General features: G+C 41.3%; 1 protein-coding gene across 2 annotated transcripts in view; it reads left to right on the forward strand.

The window, feature by feature from the left end:
* The window catches only part of unc80 (unc80, NALCN channel complex subunit), a 125,698-nt gene that overhangs the window by 67,971 nt on the left and 42,480 nt on the right, over positions 1 to 15,247 (forward strand). For both annotated transcript variants that reach the window (XM_077658820.1, XM_077658821.1), the window contains exons 38-47: positions 345 to 413; positions 548 to 646; positions 1,888 to 1,984; positions 2,843 to 2,997; positions 3,911 to 4,057; positions 5,810 to 5,854; positions 9,293 to 9,477; positions 12,883 to 13,012; positions 13,127 to 13,192; positions 14,129 to 14,347. In XM_077658820.1, the coding sequence (XP_077514946.1) occupies positions 345 to 413; positions 548 to 646; positions 1,888 to 1,984; positions 2,843 to 2,997; positions 3,911 to 4,057; positions 5,810 to 5,854; positions 9,293 to 9,477; positions 12,883 to 13,012; positions 13,127 to 13,192; positions 14,129 to 14,347 (1,212 nt within the window). The remainder of the gene's footprint in view (positions 1 to 344; positions 414 to 547; positions 647 to 1,887; positions 1,985 to 2,842; positions 2,998 to 3,910; positions 4,058 to 5,809; positions 5,855 to 9,292; positions 9,478 to 12,882; positions 13,013 to 13,126; positions 13,193 to 14,128; positions 14,348 to 15,247) is intronic.

A 15,247-nucleotide genomic window follows, 5' to 3' on the forward strand; every position in this document is an offset into this window, starting at 1 on the left:
TACTGAATACCGCTTTGATTTTTTTTCTGCAATATGTGTTTTTTTTTTGTCTTGAAGCCTCGGCTTACAATTTTCGGGACAGCTTTGTAAGAGTTACTTTGAAAGCTATCCAGATTTTGTTCACGAGCACTAATTCGTGGGTTAGCTGAAGTTGCATTTTAGAGTATCCTAATATTTTTCAATGTTTAAACATTTAAATTACTTTTAGAGTAATCCAGCAAGCATATTTTTTACTGATTTTTGTGTAACAATGCAAATGTTTTAACTGCTCGCTGACTATCTTAAACAGATTGGTTTCGGTATTCTTGGCTGACACCTGTTGTTATTGTTATTTTTGGTTGAAGGTTGTTCCCAGTGTCCACGGACTCTACTTGAAAGACCTCAAGCAAGTGCTCAGAAAAGAGCAGTGTGATGTGAGTTGACATAGCAATCCATGCTCTCCCCCTAACATCCATTACATAAGCAGTGCCTGCTTCATTTTGTGATGCATGCTGATTTGGTACATTAGTAAAGCTGACTTGAAGCTGTTTCCTATCTTGCTTTTCAGGCAACCCTGCTGATCACAGCCAATGTTCCAAGTGCCAAGAAAATCATTGTGCATGGACCTGATGCAGGTGGCATTCCATCACAATTTCCAATTCATGAGGTATTTGGTGCATAATATGTCGTTAGTCTTAATATGCACAGCAATTTGTACAGTAATTTGGATGCCGATGTTTGCCAGCAAGAGGCACCAAGCTTGAAGAGATGGTCTGGCCGTATCGCATGCGTTTCAAGTCAGAAAGCATGCCATGAACACCAGACAAGTACTTTTTCAGTTACCAACAAGTCATGAGAGCAATTATGAATGATTACAGCAGGCTTAATTGCTTGTATAGGAAACTTTTAGCCCAGACATTGCTGATCCAGGTGACTGGCACAGTGTGCCATAATAATTGGTTTCTGTGCCATACATATTCAGAGGCGACTGTGGGTGAAACGTGCAATGAAGTACTGAGCATAGGAAACTAAAATATTGCAAAAGAAAATTCAAAAACATGAAAACTTGTACAGCACTGGAGATGTAAAGCATCATCGCTAAAATATTTAGCAGAGAAGCCAGCTTATAATTGGTTATCTGTGTCACTGTCAGTTTGTGTACAACAGGAACTACGATCTTTTTATTGTTTTCAGTCAAAATTTATGTCATACTTCTTCATACAATGTCTACAGATCTATGGAGTCTGATGCATCTCACATACTTGATCAGTGCATTTCAGTGAAATATAAATGCAAAAAACTTACTGTACTGGGCTTTTGCTGCTTGTAAATGCCAGATAGCTGAAATTATTCTTACAGCCTGCAGCATATATTACTTTGGAAAGTAAGATCTGGGAGATGATGGCATTTTAATAAATGGGGAATGATGAGAATGCATTTCATTGTATAGTAGGTGGGCTAAGTATGTCTTGAGGTAGTGCCACACATTTCACATATCAGTGAGCTTGCTGTAGTGTTGTTGTTTCGGTTAAATTCTTTTACATGTTGTTCGCTTATGGCTTGCTCCTGAGATTGTGATTACACCTTGACATTGTGAAAGTGACACCCAAGCCATGACTAGGTTTGTAATGCTATGCTGTGCAATGGAAACCAAACATATTCTGCCTGTGCTTGCTTCTTGGCAGCTTTTGAATGTGCAGCATTTTAAATGGTAATACTAATAACAATGAATTTTATTAAGTTTAAATTTCTGCTATTCCATGGTCTAATGAAAGGTTAGTTCCATGACCATCATTTACTGCATGGGTAACTGCAATAATCTGAGCCTACACTAATAGCATGCGACTGCCACATGGGCTATCTGCCATTGTGTGTCAAAAGTGATATCCATTTCTTTCTTTATCTCAGGACACTCAGTTTCTTCATATTCTTCAAGACAGTCTGGACTTTTTCGGCATTGAAGAGAACCAACACAACTGCTTCTTCCTAGTTGACACAAAAACAAGTATGTAGTACCTGTGCTCTTTTTTATTTATAACTACCGCTTCTTTGCAAAACCTCCTGCATATGAACCATAGCCGAATTCACACTGGTGTTGAAGGGAACACTAAACTGTGGTAAGATATAGGCAAGGATTTGCAATTCAGGAGCCATGAGTATATGCATTATCAGAATTTTTTAAAAAACCATTGCCATAGGACGCATTAGTTAGTGTAATCTCCCTCTGATTTCATGCATGTAACATTAATTGTCAGTTTCATTGGCAGGTTCTTTTTGTTTCCAGGCACTGCCAAGCAGTTCTTTAATGTCAGCAAGAGAGATCAGCTTTTTTTGTGCAGCATTGATGCATTATTGGCTATGAGATCACTTGATTTCGTCCCTTCTCTTTGTGACCAAGTTATTTAGTACAAGCAGAATTTAGTGATTGGAGAGATTTCTGTGTGAAACTTTTTGCTTTGTAACAGACATTATTGCACGCATACTGTTCCTGCATTTCTCCTCTGGTCACATGATTTTAGACGTTAAGAGACCGGAAGCGGGCAGAGTGGGTGAGGGAACACACGCAGGTTAACGACATCCTAGTCGAAATCAAGAGGAAGAAATTGGCTTGAGCAGGGATGTAATGTGAAGGCAAGATAATTGCTGGTCCTTAAGGGTGACGGAGTGGATTCCAAGAGAAGGCAGACGTAGCAGAAGGTGGCAGAAAGTTAAGCAGGCAGATGAGATTAAGAAGTTTGCGGGCATACGGTGGGCGCTGCTGGCAAAGGACAGGGTTAATTGTAGAGAAATAGGAGAGGCCTTTGCCCTGCAGTGAGCTTTGTCATGCTCAGTGTTCTCATTACTGTTCTTTTTTTTTTTGCAGATCAGATGCACAATCCGAGTGCCTTTGTTCGAGACTTCTATTTTTTCAAGAGGTCCCAGTATCCACAGCTAACACTGCTGAAAATGGACCCTGAAGAAGCCTTCGAAGCAGGCCAGCACCAAGCATTTTCTCTACATTTCATTGAAGTTGGAAAGGTGGGATTTGTTTCTTGTTTTCCTTCATGATGACATTTGTTGTCTTGCTTACCTGTCTGCTTTTTTTTTTCTCAGTTTCCATAATGCATGTTGGGTGGTGGCTGGTATGAGAAGGTACACCTTAATGGTTCTAACCGGATGGTAGAGTTCAGTGGAAAAAGTTTACATTTAATGAAACAAGCTGTGCCCCATGCCCTAGAATACTTCTGCAGTGCTGTTTTTAGTCAGCCTTTTGTTTTCGTCGATGTTCAAAGTTGGCTAGCCGCTTTGTTCTTATTTTTCTCCTGATGGATAATAGGTATGAGAAGGTACACCTTAATGGTTCTAACCGGATGGTAGAGTTCAGTGGAAAAAGTTTACATTTAATGAAACAAGCTGTGCCCCATGCCCTAGAATACTTCTGCAGTGCTGTTTTTAGTCAGCCTTTTGTTTTCGTCGATGTTCAAAGTTGGCTAGCCGCTTTGTTCTTATTTTTCTCCTGATGGATAATAGCCAAAACATTTACTGAGGAATTGCTGAGACTGCCATTTCTGCAAAATTTATTGTGAAACTTCTTAGCAGCTAGTATGGTGTAAAATAGAAATGTGGATATTTCTCCTCGACTTGGGTATTACCTATAGTACTGATAGATTTATTGTGAACACCGCATACTTGCCGAGTGTTCTGTGTTAGTGGATGTGTGATGTTAACTTTTTATTATTATTTTGAATTTTTAATTTTATATTCTGCACAGTAATGTGATTGTTCTTGTACTCGATAATGTTTGTACTACTTTTGTTGTGTATATATGTTTCTATCTCCTCCTATGTAATGCCCTGTTATGGGCCCTTGCGGTAAATAAAATGAATGGATGAATGCAATGGAAGCTGAGGAGTCTCTATCGCTGACTCACTGTACCACTCCTGTGTGCCAGGTCCTGATGAGCCTGGCAATTCTACGAACCAGCCATCAGCTGGCACCCAGGGTTCTCTTCCTGCATGACGAGCTGACCAAGTTGCCTTCATTCCCCCGCAAAGCTCTGGAAGCTGACTTTGAGCTCTATGCTGGCAAGTTTGGAAAGGTCAGTGGACTCCCTGTTGCATAGTTGCTGTGTTAGAACGAGTTTAAGTGCCCATTTGTCACCAGATTGTGTGGACCTCTGAACTAGAGACAAGGGTGGTCAAAGCAGACCTCTCCTTGCCTACGTCATTGGCACATGTGTGGCTGCTCTGGTGGGTAAAACCTGTGGCTTCTGACAGTGCGGTGCAGCAGGTGCGATGCATACCGAGGGATCTCTAATCATAAAAAAAAAAGCTGACGGGGCAATGCACAAACGTGCACAGCCGGTTCAGAGGAGAATATGGGCGGTTTTGCCCACCAGGTCCTGCCCCTTTGATGTTCTATTGTTTTTAAGCAGGGCAAGGTCTAGGTCTATTGAATTTGGCTTTCATCTGCAGGCAACATTCCTTGAGACACTGGTTAAGGTAGACCTGCAGTTGGCTGCTATGTGTGTCAAGAAACGTCTGTTATCTGATACGTTGTGTGGCACAACTCACTATGTGGGCATTTTTGTTTAGGACTATGTGGGCTTCTTGGGATGATATGAAGCTTCAAGATGCAATCAAGTTTGATGTGCTTAACACATTGTCATTGAGGCATACAATTCATGTAAAGAGTATATAATTTGATGATTGTCTTCATTTTTTATCACTCATAATGCCTAGCAGCTGGCACCATCAATTTCATTGACTGAAGGTCACAGGTGATTGTGCACAGCAGAAAGACAAGGTAGCATCATATAAATGCGTGTAAGGGCCACACATTTTTTTCCAGATTTGAGGACTAATTTTCGGGGTGTGGGCCATACACGCGATATGCGAAAAAAGTTCTTTTTTATAAGTAAAAGCGCACAAATCAGGAAATGAGCAGCATTTATTCGACGTTCAATCATCACTAACGGAGTATTCCGACTCCAAGCTGGTGCTGTGCTCTGGTGCATACTCATCCCACAAGAACTCGTGCAGCACGTCCACTGTCAACGCGTAGCCGTTGTTCTGTGCTTCCATCACATAGCAGAGCAGCTCTTCTTCCTGTTTGGGAAACTTGCACGGCTTGCCATAGAAAGCGTGCTTTTTGCAGCTTGTGCTCCTCAATGCATCCTTTTGGTTGCACCATCGTCGTACGCATTTCTCGGCCACGTCGAATTTCCTGCCCACCGCATGCTTGCTGTGTTCGACAGCAATCTCCCAGCCGTATAGCTATTAAGGTGCTTGCCCATCGTGCTAAAACTGCAACGCTCGGTGGAAGCACGTGAAAGCCACAACTACGGTGCGCACGCTGCCCCAACAACATTGACCACAACTCCTGTGCCTCTAACAGCCACAAAAAGCTGGATCTGGTGATACTGATGCTGATATGGATAGTGGGAGCTTGCGGCGGAGGAAAAAGTTGACGATGGTGATGATGAGCTGCGGCCTCGGGTGCCATCCGTGGGTGGCACCTGGAAGCTCTTGTGTGCATGCGTCGCCTCCGCGATCGAACGCACCATTGCTCGCAGCTGGATCTGATCGTGGAGCCTTGGCTTGAATGTTCATGCAGAATCTCAAAATGTGCAGGAAGTTAAGTTTAATAAGGTAATTCCATTCATGTAAATACAACAATCTCTCATCTGCTTACATTCTTTTTTCTTTTGTTGACTTGCCTTCATTGTCGTGCAGTTTTTATTTGCATTGTTACTTTTATTTACTTTCTTTACAATCTATAACATGTTTATTTTATGTCCATGGTAGCTGCATAACGTGAGTTTTGGATCTCATGGGTTTTTTCATTTCAGGAACTTTTAGGGATGGACACGCTGCATAAGATGGTGTGGGTCAAGGTAAGTGTCTTGAACAAGGAAATTTACTATGCATAACTGCAAGAACATAAGCATAAGGGGTGCTTGCATAAAATGATGAAGTGTTTCTGTGAGACAAATAAAAAGTAATTAGTTAATCAGCCATTTTTTTGCATGTAACATTGATCAGACTGCAGTAAAGACTTGTCTTGTTTTCCTCCCAAACTGCATATTTGAAGGCAGGATCTGTATGTTCATTGCAAGCATTTTATAGCAGACTACTCCCCATTAGTTCACAAGCCAGTGTCTGAAATTTGGTGATGAGTCCAAAGGGCAAGATTAGATTGTTGCAAACTAGTCTTTTGATCAAGACTATTCACTGGTTATAGCACATCTAATATTTGAATCATTGAGTGTAGTCGGAGCATAATTGGCTAGCTGTTCATTCCAAGTGCTTCTGGGAACACCATTGTGGATGCATGCTTATATGAAGTCAACTTGGGGATGTCTAAATATTTTTTTGTCTTCAACACTCTGGCGTGGCTTCTTGTAGCACTTATTTCTGTTTTCTTGCATGCATGATGCTGCTGCATTTCACTTAGTTTTCTGGCTTGCTGAAAAGCAGTTAAACCTGGATATAAAGAAGTTGAAAAAAGTTTGGGATTTTTCGTTACATCCAGGTTTTCGTTACATCGAGGTTTTCGTTACATCCAGGTTTTCGTTACATCCAGGTTTTTGTTACATACAGTTTTCACGAAAGGGCCCGAAAGAACACTACAGAAGGAAAACCAAAGTAAGAAAAAAAATGTAGGTGAAATAGCCATGAAAATGTTTACAGAAAACCCCATTACTCGAAGTCATATAAACACGAAGCCATGTTCCGTGATTGCGCTGATAGCGCTACTGCCGCAGCAGCCGCCACCACCTCCGTCGCAGCTTGCGCAACACTGCTACGAGTGGAGTGGTGAGAGTGGAAGAGCGAGGGGGGGGGGGCTAGAGAACTAGGGAGCTAGGGAGCTAGAGAACGCGTGCGATGGCGCCGCTGCCTTAGACCGCCCGTGGAGGCACATGCTTCTTCCTGCATGTTTCCTCTCGGGCACTCTTCGCTGTCTCCGCTCCCGACGCACGAGAGCAATCGACACCGAAATCACGTGAGCAACTGTGCGGCGGCGTTGGGTGCGCACTGCTCGGGCCATTTCGTTTTTGCTGCGCCCTATGGTTTTTCGCTCCTTCTAGCATGAGCTGTTGTAGTGCCACATGGTATTGCATTTCAGAAGTGAAGCAACGGAGGTGCGCTGACGGTTCTGGAGCACTATGCATTGTCTCAACTACAGTCTCTCGTTGACGTTCCTTTCATGTCGGTTGATTCTTTATCATTGTGAAACTCCTCTGTCAAATTTCGTAACTCTTCACAAGCTAACCGATAGTCGGCTTAGCCAGTTCGTTATATCAAGGTCAACTGCCGCAACACGTTCGTTACATGGAGGTCTTAAATACACGTGCTTCAATGGGGGCGGAGTTGGGGAATTAAAAAACTTCGTTACATTGAGGAATTCGCTACATGGAGGTTCGTTACATCCACATTTAACTATATTTCTAGCTTTTGGAGAGTTTGTAAAAACGTTATTAGTTGGTCCGTCTAACGTGACTTTCCTTTTCAAGTTGCACCAATTAAAATATAGTTACTTGGCTATGGATTAAATTGTGCAGTGTCACACTGGGCCATCATTAGCCATTGTGTGCTTATAAAAGCTGAAGTAAATGCAGAGTAGTACCTATGACAACGTGCATTTCAGTGATAGACTAATGAAAGTGATAACGACAGAGCAGATATTTCAGTACTGCTATTTGTCTCAAGGAATTTCCTGTCGAGCATTAAATTTCTGCTGATGCAGGATAAAGAAGGTTTAACATTCATGAAATGTGTCTTGGTATACGCAGATGGCGTCACACAGTGTCAGAATGTGAACACAAAAACTGCAGAGTAGGTGTACACTGTGGCATAGAGGCAATGACCACTGATAGCAGGAATTGGTAAATGGGGGATTTTGGCCTTTCACAGTAGTGGCCATGTTTACCTTTGCGGCTGCACAAGCACAAGCTTTTTGTAGCTGCACAGGGAAATAAGAAATTAGCCCCTTTGATGTCTTTCTTTACTTCCAGTTTAAATGCTTAGCAGTGTTGAAATAAATGCAGAGCAACTCCCAGAATGAATGATGCTAGTTCTAGAGTGAGTAGTTCCCTATATTGTGCTATCGTGCATGCTTTCATAAAACCTTGCTCACTTTTTGAAACTTAATAGATATTCAACAGGATCGCGTGTGTACATTTAGCTTTAGAAAAGACTGATTTTTGTCTTGAACTTTAAATGATCTACAAATCCTGTGGTACCTTACCTCAAGCTAATTGTGTCAGTTGTTTGACATAATTTAATGGTGGAATGCCGCTAGGTTGCGATTCCAACTTAATTTATGTCTAATTACACCACAATAAATTACGCCATAATTTCTGCTGATGTCACTAGTGCCATTATGTGTTGATATAGCCACTAAAGTTGATGTCGAATTTAATATGTGCGCTAGCTATAGCTTGAATGACGTGTCATAACTCCACACTGCTCCATATTTAAGTGGACACACAGGTTAAAAAAAAAGGAGATTCGTGTCTAAAAATTAGATTTCTGGTTTTTGCTTGTTTCATTGTGGATAAGCCTTTCTCTTTCATGTCCAACAATAACCAGCATCGAATATAGACGTCAATTATTAAAAACTGCGACAAAAACACGCCAAGTGACTGAAGAATGAGCAGCACTGAGCTACTGTCATAACGGCAACAAATTTGAATTGTGCCTTTTCCCTCCATTGCGGCACTGTAGAGAGGTAGAGAAAGTCTGTTTTTTTTTTTGCACGCATCATACAGTAGTTTTGTAGTTTAGTAAATCACCTGGTGCACATTTTTTTCTTTTATCGTTTTCATGCAACCTCAGTGCTTGTGCATAACATTTTTGCACTCACTCTTGTCTTATCACTATGAGATTTGGTACGGATATGCTTTACAGAATGCAGCTGTGTTATTTTTATTGCTATACATAGTTGTGAATGGAATTCAAATTGTTACAATCATTGCAGTCCCATCAAAAAGATGTTCTAATGATTGTCAACTTTAAAGAAATTCAGAAATTTTTTACATGGCACATTTTTTCGCACTCTATAAAAGGAATCAGTGAGCAAAATGAGAGATTTTTTAGTGCAGTCATACGCCTATACTGATGACAGACAGGCGCACAAAAACATCGCTCTATTGCAAATGCATGACTTGCAAAAACTGAGTCGAGCAAGATAGAAAAAATCTGACAGATTTGAAAAGAACTGGAAAAAATCTTTCAAAGTGAAATTTCCAGTCACCTGGCACAAATATTATCAAAAAATTTTTATTCTGTTGCATGTCCCTTTAAACATGGATTGTGTTTTGGACTTGCAGCTGATGGCCCGAATGTTTGAAGCCATGGCTGGGTTCTTTGCCCATTCATCAGACATCCACCTGTTTCTGAATGTTGTCAACGGAGCCCTTGTTTTGCATCCTGAAGATGCCACCATTTTGCGACTTAGCATGGCCACCTACATCAATGCTGCGCATCAGTTCAGAAACATCTTTGCCTCCAATGGGTGAGCCAAGTCTACATGGAATGCAACTGTGTAACATTATATGAGAGGCCCCAAGTTTGAGGCTATCTTGCTGGCTTCAACATCACATTGCTGTTTTGCATTTGACATTAGTTAGTAATGGCTGTGGTTACTTCAAATAACTTCAGTAAAATTATTTGCTAGAACACTTACTTGAAAATACTTCATCTAAAGCAAATGCAAGTGAGTCCTGGCCTGGTGTGTTACATGTTTTCTTGTGTCATGTTTCTTGGCACTCATTGAAGAAAGCCACAGTAGCTGTCGCGGTGGCTCAGTGGTTATGGCGCTTGGCTGCTGACCCGAAGGACGCGGGTTCGATCCCGGCCGCGGCGGTCGACTTTCAATGGAGGCGAAAATCTAGAGGCCCGTGTACTGTGCCGTGTCAGTGCACGTTAAAGAACCCCAGGTGGTCAAAATTTCCGGAGCCCTTCACTATAGCGCCCCTCATAGCCTGAGTTGCTTTGGGACCCCCATAAACCGAAGAAAGCCACGGTACTTTCAATGCATGGGGCCTGCTTCGCAAATGTGTTGCAAGCTGGCATAAACTGGTAGTACTCTGAGCTTGCTCGAGTGCACCGGTACTGCACTTAACTTGCGTCATCAGTATGAGAAGCCCGGTATTTCCTTGAGCTCAGTGAGCATCCTAAGCCCATGCCACAGACTTGTCACAGGCCTTTGTATCCTTACCTCCTCTCAGCATTTTTTCGCAAGCAACAGACGTGTGGTGTTTGTTTTAGGGAGTTTTCAACTACCTGTCACCAAAGCTACCATTTTCTTGCCTTTGAAGCTCTCACACTTTCTTACCTTGACATTGTTGCCATGCTTGAAGCTACAGGTATATGCTTGATGCAGCATGTGCAATACTTCCAGTGCTCAGCCATTTGAACTTTGTAACTGCGAGCTTCATTGGCGCACCATTGTGCCAGTGCCTTGTCACAGTCACACTGGTGTCTCCTCACAGTCTGCCCCCTTCTCTCTTTTTTTGTCTTTACTCCAACCTCTTTCTTTGGTCTTCTCACTGCCACTTCTTTTTCTCCCCATGGTCTTCTTTCCATACCGATCACTGCATTGGGGAACTGTTTGGGTGAAAAACTGATTACCAGTCCATCAACTTGTGAAGTACCATGTACAGGCTGCCACCCATAAGAGACTGCTTGCAATCTCCCAGATACCACACTGGCTTACATTGCATATATGCTGTGGATCACATGAAAGGCATAATACTGAATTTACATGTATAAAGCTCTACCATAAATGTGACGCAAGTTGAGTTGTATGAGACCTCAGGAAAAAAAAAAGATATATAGGTATGTGCATAAGGACAGTAATTAGGGTCCCACGAGCATTTTTTTTACAATGAAATCTTTTTATGTGATGGGCAATTGTGTCTATACAAATGAATATTCCTTTGTTTTGCATGAAATGCTGCAGCTTTGTTGGAAAATAATTGTATGTCATGAGGGGTGGAAAACATCGCTTTTGAGATTTTACAAAAACACAAGTTTTTCCTTGCATTTTGTATTAAATTTTGTAATAAAATAAAATTTTGGAATTTCTCAAAAAAAATTTAGGGGCAATCAGTTGGATCGATGCGGAGCATCCTTTCACTATCCAATCTATTCCCATTCCAATTCTGAGTCTATTGCCTTTCAATCCCCAGTCTATTCGAATTCCAATTCCGACTGCAATTACACAATATGCCACATTGATAGATCGCAGCAAGTCCTCGTACCACTACTGGCACAGTGGTGATGCGCCGTTGCATCAATAAGTGGTTGTCTCAAACCCAGCCATTGATGGGGCTCGCGAGACACAGGTGTCTCTTCCGGCGCAGTGCGAGTAGAAATAGCTCCTGCAAGCATTGTTTTTGCACAGTTAATTCTTTGGAAGGCTGTCTATTTTGTGCATGGGCCTGCTGCTGTTCCAGGCATTTTCTTCTTAGTCACTTCGCTCTCTCTCTCCTATGAGTGGAGAGGGGGAGGTGGATGGTTGGCAGGTGGCAGGTGAAGAGAGGGAAATCATCTTGAACACCATTTGCCAAGCTTGGTAGTTTTCGCTTTCATCGCATTAAAAATTGCAAGCATTGGCCAAAAAGTTATGCATTTCAAGAAGAGTACTTTTCAGGACAGTAATGGGGCAAGATGAGGTAAGGAGTTGAGGATGAAAATTTTCCTAAGTATTTACAGGTTCTTACTGCTACCGTCGGAGAAAATTCGTACTTCTAGAGGGGAAAGTTTTTTTCTAGTTGCGTATATTGTGCAAAATGGCTAACTTCAATTCGGATTAAAAAAAAACAACCATCATCGCTCATTTTAAGGGGATATTAAGGAAATAATAGGCTATTAAGGGGGTATACGGCTTTCAACATCGTTTCTTATTTTTTGTGAATTTCAATGAAACTTTTTCTGCATGTTAGTAATACTTTCAAAATTACTAACTGTGCAAAATATATGTGTTTTATCTAGATAACTTTTTTATACAAATTTTTTCTCTTCTACACGTAGTGAATGCCTGCAGACTTAACTGTGGTAGAAGACTGATTCAGCATTCACTGCATTTCTGAGGGCATGCTATGCGTGGTGATATTTGTAGATTTTTTGTTTTCATGACACAAACTTTTTGTTTTCATTTTTTACAAAGCAGTTGGCACAGATGTACCTAAACTGTAAACATGATGTCACACCAAAAATGTGCAATTCATTAAAATAGAAAAGCAAGAGTGCCATCGCATAGGGCAGAGTTCGGTGAGTGCAAAGAAACAAACGGGGTCAAAATAGACAAAACAGTCACAAAGAAATCTGTTGCACAAAGTGAGAATTTAGTCAGAAAACTGGAAAGGAGGAGAACGATTTTTCGAGCATTTCCCCGATATGCAGTGCCACGGCGGTGCATGAAACATTTTTTGCTAGTGGATTTTAACTATGAAGCTTCTGGACAGCATAGGCAACGAGGTGAACCAGTGGGCAAAGTAATTTTCAAAAACATGATTTTTTGGCCATTTATAGTGATTTGAAAGTCGCATATCCCCTTAAATTGCATAGCGGCAATGTTATACAGCATGTGTAATAGAAAGTACTCTAGAGGAAAATGATTAACCGCTCATTAGGCTGTCACAACTGCAGAAGTGAATAGGAGGTTCTGAAAGCAAATGCTAAAGTTCTTGTGTTCTTTGATGAACAGCATAATTTGAGCAACTTGACCTTAAATGCTTTGAATAGTCTTTTGGTGAAGTTGAATTTGTTTGCCTGCAAGCTCCCTGTTTAGCTAGCTCGTCTAGTGCAAGGATAGGGCTAGTGCATACCATAGACAAATGCTAATTAGCTCTGAGCGGATCTTGCTTGAATGGCTGGGAGAAAAAAAAAATGTTCATTTGGTGGAATTTTACAGCTATCTTCTGATAATGCCAACAATTCTGCAAATCTATTCCAACCATCAGACAAATGGGTTGCTCTGTAGGACGGTTGAGTTTGTCTGCAAGCAGTTTTACATCATGCATAGGAAGCCATTCATACTCCAGGTATGTTTTCTTCTAGCACAGCAGTACTGCATGAAAATGCCCATTCTTAGAAGTCGCAAGTGATATATTCCTTTGTGTGCTACAAAATTTTTCTAATTGTGTTTGTTGTTTTAGATGTTTGGAAGTGTGGCTCCCCTTCTCGACCTTGACGTCAACAGCAACTATGGAGATGCAAACAAGGCAAGTGTGACCGGAAAGAGAAGTTGGGCTTGGTGCTTATTGAATGGCTGAGATATAATTAGGGCACAAAAAAACAACACAGGACGCATGCGAGGATTTCACAGGACTGTGGCACTGTGTCCTGCGTAGTCCTGGATCCTGTGAAGTCTTACTCTTTTGGGTTTTTTGAGCACTAGTTACATTGTCTCTGCCATTCAATGATGCGAGTAAACACAAGTGCCTTTGTGGTTCTTGGCAAAGCATAATGTAGTAGGACATAATGGCATTTTGCATGATGGAGAAGCTTGCTTTTTGTGTGATTTGTTGAAAGACGGGCATTTGCAATGGTGACATGCTAAGTAAAAGAACACAACATGTGGCCTCACATTTCATGTCATAAGACTACTAAAATGCATGAAAAATTGCACTCAAGAAGAATTTTGCAAGTAAGCTCCTCGGCAAGGCTGTCGACATGCCAGGGTAGGTGCCACCATGCCCTGTGGTTTCGTTTGTGCAGAAGCTACTGTGCAGGATATTGAACTGGCAGTTAGGTATTTGTCTATGTGTGCTTCTTAATGTCTCATAAGGGGATGAGTTCGGACTAACAGAATTTTTTCAATTTCAAATTGAATTTAGGTATACTAAAATGAAATCAGTGTAATAAGATGAAAGGGCCAAGGAAATATATTGTGGATATGGCTTGCCTTCTAAAATAAGGCTGTGCGTTCAGGCCTATGCTTTGTGGCCCGGCTAAACTCAACTGCATGTTGAATTGTAGTGAAGAAGTGATGATATCGAGGTGCTGAGAATTATAAGGAAGCTGGGTGTGCCACTTTTCGTCACGGTACAAACAGTTTGTGGTTTCTTGATATTTAATTTGAAGCAGATTCTTGCCACATTTTTTTGCTTTTTATTCGTGTGACATATTTCACTATGTTGCTTGCTATGTTGATACAGATGCAGCCGAAGGCCTTCTTCCAGCTGCTGCAATCCCTTGCACAGTACATTGTTGATCCACTGGACATTTTGGAACTTGTGGATGCTGAGAAGCCACTGAGAGCACTGGACTTCTGTTACCAGATGGATCCTGACACCCTGACCATACTGGATGCCATATCGCTCAGCGTCACGGTTGTGTCGTACGCTTCGGACTCTCACAGGGGCCACCAAATGCTGGTTTGTCCTCTCTGTCCTGTTTCGCTACATTTTATTATGCTTGCTAGATAAATCATGCTAGAATACATCAGGAAATGCTTAATGAATATCATATACGTAGTTAGGGGCAGAGGGGTAGTGAGACTTTTTCAGCATTACAGCAGGGTCTTAGCTTCTTGGAAAACAAAAATTTTCAAGTCTTTCTAGTATTTTATTTAAGACATCTTTATTTGTATCATACATATCTTAGTCTAAAAGAATCTGTTTGCTGTGATGTATTAATATATTACTTACTTTCCCGGGTTATTGAAGACACCTTTCTGATATATGTTACACCAGTAGAGCCAAGAATATTTGTTTCACATTCAATATAATGCAAGTTTTTGGCTCAAATAACTAAGAAAAAGTCACAGTTTATTCTCTGTATGGTTCTGAATGTTTAGGCCAAAGCTTGCATGTAGTTTTCTCTGAAAATTCTGAACTAAAGGAGCTCTGTACCAAAAAGCTTTCATAGCTTGGTAGATATGTAGTAAGCATTCTATAGAATTTCTCAGCAGCAGATCGACCATTCACTGAAATTTTTCTCTTTTTTTTTGAAATCATGCCTTTATTGCTTTTAGGAGCATAAAAATAGAAGATGTTATGATTTATGCTTTCACTCCTCAGAGATGATATTGTAAATATTTTCCGAACGCTCTCCAGCCACGTTGTGAAATTAAGTCTATAGTCAGATGCAACTCCAGAATGAAGCGACAGATGCCTGTCAAAGGAGGTCCTCCAGCCAGCAGCATCAACCGATTGTCATGATATGGTCGTTAATCCTCTTGCACCTGCAAGCCCCGTAACGTTATGCCAGCAGGTGCAAGGAAATTACACACAATGTCATGACAATGGGTCGACGCGGTCGGCTGAATGGCCTCC

This window comes from Amblyomma americanum, chromosome 3 (assembly GCF_052857255.1).
Source record: "Amblyomma americanum isolate KBUSLIRL-KWMA chromosome 3, ASM5285725v1, whole genome shotgun sequence".
NCBI classification, from domain to species: domain Eukaryota; kingdom Metazoa; phylum Arthropoda; class Arachnida; order Ixodida; family Ixodidae; genus Amblyomma; species Amblyomma americanum.